This window comes from Arachis hypogaea, chromosome 1 (assembly GCF_003086295.3).
Source record: "Arachis hypogaea cultivar Tifrunner chromosome 1, arahy.Tifrunner.gnm2.J5K5, whole genome shotgun sequence".
Taxonomy (NCBI): domain Eukaryota; kingdom Viridiplantae; phylum Streptophyta; class Magnoliopsida; order Fabales; family Fabaceae; genus Arachis; species Arachis hypogaea.
Window position 1 is genome coordinate 16,896,692 of NC_092036.1, and position 9,745 is coordinate 16,906,436.

The 9,745-nt window shown below is 36.1% G+C and overlaps 1 protein-coding gene across 2 annotated transcripts; it reads right to left on the bottom strand.

Moving 5' to 3' along the window:
• Positions 1-6,732: 6,732 nt before the first annotated feature.
• Positions 6,733-9,498, bottom strand: LOC112799570 (protein RER1A). Of its 2 annotated transcripts, none has more exons than XM_025841699.3 (3): positions 8,938-9,498; positions 7,346-7,526; positions 6,733-7,263 (listed from the first exon to the last, which is right to left on the bottom strand). In XM_025841699.3, exons 1-3 carry the CDS (start codon positions 9,369-9,371, stop codon positions 7,210-7,212), a joined length of 669 nt encoding a protein of 222 aa, XP_025697484.1. In that variant the 5' UTR covers positions 9,372-9,498; the 3' UTR covers positions 6,733-7,209. The 2 variants fall into 2 exon arrangements, with proteins under 2 accessions (XP_025697484.1, XP_072052347.1); XM_072196246.1 differs by having other exon boundaries at positions 7,346-7,522; positions 8,934-9,371.
• Positions 9,499-9,745: the final 247 nt, after the last annotated feature.

The window sequence follows — 9,745 nt, forward strand, 5'->3', positions numbered from 1 at the left end:
TCGGCACGTGCGCGCACGGTACGCGTGCGCGTCCTTGGCCTGTTTCGCAATGTGCGTGCGAGCGCCTTGTGCGCGTGCGCGTGCATAGCTGACTTTTCTTCTTTGAATTTTTATGCTTCTCTCCACTTGTATGCTTCCTTCCTTGCTTCCTTTGATCCATGCCTAGCCTATTTCAATCCTGTAATTACTAGCAAACACATCAAGGCATCTTATGGAATCAAAGAGAAATTAGAATTCATCAAAATAAGGCTTAAAAAGCATGTTTTTACACTTAAGCACAAATATGGGAGAGATAACAAAACCATGCTAATTCATAGGCCAAATGTGACAAAAGGTTATCAAAATACTCTAAACTCAGTGCAAAACAAACCGTCAAATTGGGGTTTGTCAAAGTTTCAAAACTTTATGAATCATGGATGCCTGGTAGATATGGGGTATCTAGGGGAGAAATTTACATGGTGGAATCGGAGTTGTCAAGAGAGAGTAATCAGAGAAAGACTGGATAGAGCTCTTTTGTCTCTAAATTAAGGGAAGAATATCTGTGGGCTACACTCACACACTTGGATGATATTGGTTTAGACCATCGCCCTCTTCTATTAAACTCAAATTCAACAACCATCAAGAGTAAAAGGAGGTTCAAATTTCAAGAGAGATAGTGTAGGGAGGAGATGACAGATTCAATAGTTAAGGAAGTGTGGCAAACAAGCTTCTCTGGCTCACCAATGTTCTAATTGTTTCAGAAACTAAAGCGCTGCAGATCTGAAATAGTTAAATGGCAAGCTTCGGGGGTAGAAAATTCTAGAAAAGAAATGGAGAAGATTGCGACTAAACTATCGGCATTGAAGGAAGATCCCAGCTCTGCTAATAAAATAAAGATCTTACAGCTGGAGGAAGAGTTGAGTAATGCATGTATTATGGAGGAAAGGTTCTAGAGGGAGAAACCTAGAATTGATTGGCTTAAATGGGGAGATCAAAACACAAAATTTTTTTCACTCCAAGAGTCAAGTTAGAAACAGGAGAAATAAGATATGAAGGTTAGAGGATGAGAATGGAGAGTGGTATACTACTCTAGAAACAATTGGGGTGAGAGCACAAAGATACTTTGAAGAGTTGTTTACAACAGGGAATCCTCAAGATCCTTCCCATGTGCTGGCTGGGTTGAGAAAGAAGGTCTCCTCTGAGACTAATTGGTACCTTACTAAACCGATTAGTGAAGGGGAAATTAAGAGGGCAGTTTTTTCTATTAACCCGGGGACTGCCCCGGGAGATGATGGATTCACGGCAAAAATTTTCAATTTTATTGAAAAATCATCGGAGAGGATGTATGCAGGGCAGTTAAGAGCTTCTTTGGTGGAGGAAGAATACTAAAGAGCTTTAACCATACTCAAATTTGTCTAACTCCAAAGACTCCAAATGCAGAAAATATGTCGTAGATCCGACCCATCAGCCTAAGCACCGTATTTTATAAAATTATTTCCAAGGTACTTGTTCATCGCTTGCAGCCTCTTATGAATAAAATAATTAGTGACAATCAGAGTGCATTTATTAGAGGAAGACTTATTAGTGATAATATTCTTGTGGCTCATGAATGCATGCATTTCTTAAAGAATAAATCATTTGGGGGCACTGATCTAGCTCTAAAGGTGGATATGAGCAAAGTCTATGATCGAGTGGAATGGAGTTTTGTGTGGTTCGTAATGAAAAAACTTGGTTTTTTTGTCAGAGGTGGATAGAATGGGTAAAGGAATGTGTCACTACCATTTCTTATTCTGTTATTGTGGAAAATTCTCCTATTGGTTTCTTTAAACCAAGTAGAGGGCTCCGGCAAGGAGATCCCCTCTCACCCTACCTTTTTCTATTATGCGCAGAAGGTCTATCATTTATGCTCCACAAAGGAGAATAGGATAACCTATTTCAGGGGCTTCGGTTGAACAATAGATGTCCGTCCATCAACCACCTTTTATTCGCTGATGACTCTTTACTATTCTATAAAGTAACTCCACATAATTGTGCTAATTTGATTAATGTTATTCAACAGTATGGCTCCCTAAGCAGTCAGATTATCAATTTCAGTAAGTCTGCAATATTTTTCAGTAAGAATGCACCTCATGCTATTAAGGAAGAAATCGCTACTTTTCTTAGACTCCCTAATATTGGTGCACAAGACAAATATTTGGGTCTCCCATCTATTGTTAACAGATCTAAAAGTCAGACATTTGCTTATGTAAAGGATAAGGTGTTGAAGAAGCTACAAGGTTGGAAGCGTCAACTATTGTCAGCAAATGGAAGAGAAATCTTAATCAAAACTGTGGGGTGTGCTATACCTGTCTATACTCTAAGTTGTTTCAAACTGCCCGAATCACTATTAGATGATATTTACAAAATGATGATGCAATTCTGGTGGGGTCAAAAACAGAATGAAAAAAAACTCCAATGGATCAGCTGGGATACAATGAGCAGAATTAAAGAGGACGACGGTATGGGGTTTAAAGATCTCAAAGCGTTTAATCTGGCGATGCTGGAAAAACAGGGATGGAGAATAATGACTAAACCAAATTCTCTGTTTTATAAAGTTTTTAAAAGCAAATATTTTAGACTTACCTCTTTTTTAGGAGCGAAACCAGGCTTGAGACCATCTTGGGCTTGGCAGAGCTTATTCGAAGGCAAAAAAGTACTAGAACAGGGTACCAAATGAAAAGTCACGACACATGGTATAGTAAAATTCAAAGAAGAACCATGGTTTGCTAACTTACCTTCCTTTCGAGTACAGGAAGAAGACTGTAGTGATGGAAATCTGATCTGACTAAGACAACTATTCAATGAGATAGGGGGTTGGAATACACAGCTCATTCATAGTAAGTTCAGTCCCAACATAGCACAACAAATCTGCCAAATAGACATTGAAGAAGGTGAAGATTCAGTCAGGTGGATAAAGCATGATTCAGGTCAGTACAATGTTAGAACGGGATATGAAGTAGCTTACAATTTTTTTCATAAGCCTATGGAAGATCTTCATGTCAGATTTCAAAGTAGACAACTATGGAGGAGCATCTGGGAGGTTCGATGCCAATCAAAAATCAAGGCATTTCTTTGAAAATTTGCTCACGAAGGGCTAGCAGTGAAGACAAATCTTCATAAGAGGATATCTCAGATCCCCAATTTATGCCCACGATGTTCTTCACTGCCAGAAACGCACCTCTATGCTCTGATTTTCTGTCCGGGAGTTGTGCAAGTCTGGAATCAATCACCAGTAACAAGTGTGATTCCCAGAGATCCGACTATGGAACCATGGGAGTGGTGGTGTCAGTTGATGGAAGCGGTGGGAAGAAGAAGAGACTCAAAAGAAAAAATCAGTCAAGTGGGTTACCTTCTATGATAGATCTGGTTGTCCAGGAACGCTCTCATTTTTGAAAATTGTAGAGTTGAGGTTGGGAAAATTCTGTCCCAAGCTCTGACATTTGCGGAAGAATTTGGGCGACTTGGGAGGCATAGCAACTGAAACTAAAGAGGAGAGAATAGCTTGTCCTTTTTGTTTTAATCCATACTGCTTTAGCTTGGTATTATTGTTTCTGGGACTTCCCCAAATTTTTATTATTGTATATGCTTATCCCTATTTGTGTGGGTATTGTAATTTAATCATTTAATAGCAATAAAAGTATTATCTTTGGAAAAAAAAAGTATGTGTATGAACTAAAGAATTTCTCTTTAATATAAGCAAACTAGGTAACTTCAAAAACTGAGAAAGTCAAAACATCAATTGATACAATCTCATAAGCTAAGCTAAGTAAATTGTTTATCTGAGAAGCTATGTAGCTAACTTAGAAGAAACATAGCACATCTCAGAAGAATGTTGTCCTTTCCATGTGCGAAATTGTTGAAGGTGTGAAACTGTGTATCTTAGAAAGCCATTAATGACAAAAGACAATGACAGAAGCAAAAGACACATTATATAGGCACAACGGTAAAAAAGATTTCAATGTCACTTTTCAGCTTGAGATACATAAGCAGAGCTTTAAAACCTCTACTGGATTATGAAGAGTTTTTAAAAGTTTATACATTGAAGAATCTGTTCATAGAGCCTCTTCTCTACATCTTCACCCCACAAGAGAAGTAGCTTCCAACCTAGGAATTCATCTGAGAATGCCTTGTTCTGTGTTGTAAAAGTTCTATGGCAGTATCTCTGAAATAGAATAGGATTTGGAGCTGCTGAATTCACAAACGTTTCAATCTTCCTACATACATTATGGCCATGGGGACTTGTACCAAGTTCTCTTGGAACATTTGAGATACGTTGTGATTTCCTTAGAACTATTTTGTCCTTCATTCATCTTTAAGGAACTATAAGAATAACGTCTCAAAAGGTTTCCAATGGTTTTTTTCAAACTTCAAGACTATTTAAACAAAGCCATGAAAGCTCTTTAAATGATGAAGATTTTGAGAAGATAAAGATATAGAAACATCTGATCTCAAAATCTCTTCTCAATATCTTCATCCCATAAGTTTTACACTTATGAAAAATAAGAGAACACATTTGTAAGCATGACTTGATTTTCTCTCATGTTTAGGAAAGTTTTAAGAAACTCAAATCTATCTTCACCAAAAAGTTTTGTGAAAATATCAATAATATGAAGTTTAGTTTTGATAAATTTGAGTTTTATATTTTTCTTTTGAACATGATCTCCAATTTGACAATACTTAGTCTCAATATGTTTAGTCCTATAATGATGATGCATATAATGCTAGTATTATCACACATGATAAGGATTTTGAAGTACCTAAGTAGTCTTCAAGTTGAATTTTGAGTCATGACACTTTTCTATAACAATTAATGACAGCTACATACTCAAGTTCAATATTTGTTAGAATAATAATGTTTTACTTGATGCTTTCCCAAGTGATAAGATACTTGCTAAAGAACAACAACTTTCACTTGTGTTTTTCTTATCAACTATGTCTCCAGTAAAATCCGGATATTTTATGATTTTAGTACATGTACATTTTTCATACTATAGACCAAGATTGGTAGTACCTTCTAAATACTTTAGAATTCTTTTTACAGTAACAAAATGATGCTAAGGATTTAACTGAAATCTAGAACATCATATGGTTCATGGTAAAGATTTCTGGTTTGTGTAGTGAATTAATTTATGTTATGGACCTGTTTTTGTTTTCTAAGATTTTGTTCCTAAGTTCCTTGTGTTTGAGCATGACGCTTCACATATTAGAAAACAAAGAAGGATACATAAGTGACTAATAGTTTCTCATGAAAAACAAGTTCAAAGTCTTGAACAAAATTGAAGAAATAGTTTACTATTATCTCCATTAAATCGTCTATATTTGAGTCGGCTAGTGTCATGGATTGCAGCAATAACATGCTATGCTAAGATATCTTCATTTCATTTTTTTTTTGGGTGATATTTATTTCATGGGTTATACACTACTTGGTATATGTTCTACCGAAATGCGTGACCTTCATTTTTTTTTTCTTTTTTAACGTGGAACGAGTGACCTTCATTGATATCGGATAACTAAATACTGGCTTGGAAGCGATGCCTAAGTTGCAGTTTTTTCTTTTTTCCCCCTGTTTCTGTTTGTTTTCTTTCTTTCTGTTTCTTGTTTTGGTTGCTAGGTCGTTATATGACATTAATGGTTCTCAATTCATATGCTGAAGTAGCTCTATATCTTCAGCATCTCACGTTTGTGATGTATATACACAGACAAGTGGATCAAATTGCCACAAATTGCCACTTCATTTGCTAAGATAATAAGTAATAAGCTAATAACAGTTGCTTCATAAGAAATTGACGTTGTTTGCGCTTTAAGGATCAAGTAAATTAAAAGTGGCACGTTCGATTAATTTAAAGACATTGGTTAAGTAAAATGTCTTAACATCTAATTTATCTTAGTTTGCATCAACCCTTATTTTATCATTCCTAGATTTTGATATAAACCACTCTATCACATACTCTTAATCAATTTTAGTTCTTAATTTAACTAAACATCAATTTTTTAATATCCTAATAACACCATTCTTTGAATTAACCTTTTCTTACTTGCATATTTACTGTATAAAAGATCTCCAAAATTCTAAAACCAGATCCATATAATAACACCATTCTTTGATTTAATCTTTTGTTAGTTGCATATTTACTGTATAAAAGATTATTTTCGTCAATTAACAACTCTTGCAATCTAGGCTAATTAAACTGAAGATCATTGACTTATTTTTTTTTGGGTTCATGGAAGATCATTGACTTGAGAGTTGACCTCTAAAACTTGGTGGGAATGGGTTCATTTTATGAAAGGATACAACTATCTGTCATTTAACATATAATAATGAAGGTTGTTTGAAATCAGGCAATTGCTCCGAAAATCAGAGAGTAAATTACATTTTGTTGTTTATTGTTGCATGCTAAATTTAATTATGTACTCGTTTAATGCACACAATAAATTTTTCTGCATGCTGTATTTGACTATAAAATATTGTTAGAAAAGAATTCTAAATAATTAACTTATCACATTCAATCTATTTTTATAAAAGTATAAAACTTAATAAATATTTGTATAATTCTCTTTGTATAAATACTTTGTCCAAACTTTTACTACCGGTTGAATTGATAATAAATCTGATAATTACATACCTTAAAAGGTGTGTATAAATTACCCTCTAATTTTCAGAAGGGACCGGAGCAATAGCCTTAAAAAAATTATTAATGCTTGTTCAAAGAGAAGTAACAAGGAAACATTATCCACTTTCGTCCATTTTATATGTAAATCACTTTTTCAAACAAATTTGGAATTGGTAGATCAATATAACCACGCAGGCGTAGTAAATAATCAAAGGGATTCATTCTACACAAGCTACCTAAAATTCTCGTTATTTGACTACGAATTCAACAATAAGATGCATACGTATATAACATTTTTTTTTTCTCTTTTGGTAATGCACCTGCAAGGCAATATAAAATAACGTAAGCAAAAGAACAAAGAGCCCTCAGAAATTCAGACATCTCCCCAGAAACACGTATCTATCGAAAGAGCATAAGAACATTTCAATATGATCAATCAAACAGTTGCTCCTCTGGGAATTTAACATCGCACACTCGACCACAAAGCAACCTTCTTTGGGTCCACATTGACCTACTCAGATTGCTCCACCCGTTAAAATATACTGCAATGGTATATAAAAGATCAATAAACCTGAAGGTCTCAGTCCTCTGAAAGGCTTGCGCTTTCTGCTGATGCTCTCTTCCCATTATAGCGCTAAAAGTAAAATTGATGAAACCAGATCAATATTGTTAGCAGCCAACATATTGACAACAATTTTGAAGGAATGTGAGTTTACCTGTTTGCCCAATGTGAACGGTACATATTTGTATTTGATCATGTGTGATATCTGTCTCCTCATAGTAAGTGTAAATAGGACCACCCAATAGAATAGGAGTATTGGCCAGAACACTGGAACATCAAATGCACTAAAAAATGTCATCACAAACGCAATGCAAAAAGCCTTTGTTATTGAGTACCTGTCCACCAACAAAAATTAAGAAGCATCAGTAGAGTCACGTCTGTGTGTTGATACCCTAAAGGAAAAATATGATGAGCTCATTGCTTTCCTAAGCAAGCACAGAACGCTTGATAACTCGATGCAATGGAAAACCAGGAGAAGAGGATGTAAATAGCACTTCCTTCTATTGAGAGAAAAGACACTGGCTTCAAGTAATTCAGTGAACACAAGCACACAACATTGTCAAGCCCACTTAAGCAAAAATGACAAAGCAAACAATATGCAATAGACATCGATATCCAGCATATAGAAACCTAAAAGAAAAGATGCTGTCCATGGAGATCATTATTCAGTACTTATACATCACGATCATTTATCCAACATATAATCTAAATGAATAAAAAATTAGATTCTTGTCAGAACAGAACCCATAGATCAGATCTATTAGCCAATTTCAGTTGCCAATTATTTTAGGTTTGCACATGACTAGAATCTCTTTCAGATGATCTATATTTTTCACAGAAGACATGATCCCTAGAACACCGTAACATTAGTAAATTAACAAAGTTGAGCAGAAGAGTAACTGTTTTTGCGGTTATCTTCTCCATGCTATACATATTGATCTCATGTCAATGTGGAGAAGAAAAATATGAACATAATTTCCGATAGCAGGAGAAGATAAATGTGCGCCAGATTACGACGGGCAACAGGCAAATTATGCTATATCTAAAGGCATGTAAGTATGTAACTCTCCCAACAAATGCTAGAGACCAACTAGAAAAGGCTGAGCTAGATTTACATCAACAAAACTTAGTTGGCTCGTTAAATTGGATGTCCTATTTTGATTAATTAAAAGTGAAGAAACACCTTTTTAATTAGGATTATAAGTTAATATGCCAGCAAAATCTCACGTTTTCATGTGATGCTAATTGTTGAAAATCACTAAATAATAATTTAGTCAAATATATCAAATCATTTAATGATTCTCAACTATTACCTCACAGTGAAGACCACTGCACGGCAGCCTCCACCTAATATGCCATGGACAAAAAAGGCAAGCTTTTGCCTATGAGTGAATATACCATGGAATTGGATTGGGATTCTGGTATACACACTAAAGATAATTGCCTAGTCCTTACCCTGCAGAACTCTCCAAATTTTTCATCTCCAGAAAGAATAAATAAATAATAGAACACGCCATTACCGATTCAACCAACAAACTCATCAGAAACATACACCTCCGAACAATTTATGCAATTAAAAATATCATTTTCTTTCCCGATATACGAGCTCTTGGCATATTTCCAACTGAAAAATAACTAATCCAAAACATACACCTCAATTCTCAATTCTCAATTTAGAATCAAAGCAACAAAACCCTAGAATCAAAAGTCAAACAGCACAAAGAAGAAAAAGTAGAAATTAGGTACCAGAACTTGAACTCTGGGAGGCGACGAACGAAGGGACGGAACTCATCGTTGCTTCTTGTTGGCAAAGTGGGTCCCTCTGAGAGTGATTGAATCTCGGGATCGACCTGAGGGGAAAGAAACCCAATCAAGAGGTTCAGCAGGTGAATTCCGAGTCCGTACGAAACGACGTAGAACCCTTGGATCAAGTACACGCGCAGCGCGTACACGAACGCAACCGCCAACGTTCCCAGCCAACGGTTCAGCACGTGCGGGGTAGTTTTGTCAAGCAGGTGCTGGTACTGACGGGATACCTCGAACTTCCACCGCGATATGGCGGCCGCCGGGGTCTGAAAATCTTCCATTGAGGTTGTTGCGGTTGCGGTTGCGGCGGCGGCGGCGGCGGCGGCGGCGGAAGCGGCGGATGAGGAGGAGGGAGCGGTGGATCCCGCGTCCATCGGTGGGACCCACTTAAAGAATTGGGTTTTGGTGGGGTGTGGCTGAGGGTTCTCTCTCTCTCTCTCTCTCTCTCTGTGTAATGTGCACTCTGTTTCACTTCCTAGGCCTCTCTTCAGGTCCCGTTCTATAACCGTTGGGTCAAAATTTTAAGCCACCTATATACCTAAGCTGCAAAGTGGGCATGTCCAAAATTAATTTGAGATTATAAAGCACTAATTACTAATGAGAAGAAAAATTTACATAAACGGATACTAAAAGCATGCCACGTTAATACGTTTGACGTAAGAATATAACTCGAATAATATAATGATTAAAACGTTATGAAATAGAATATTAAAATTATTGATAAATTTTTACATAAATAATTATTAAT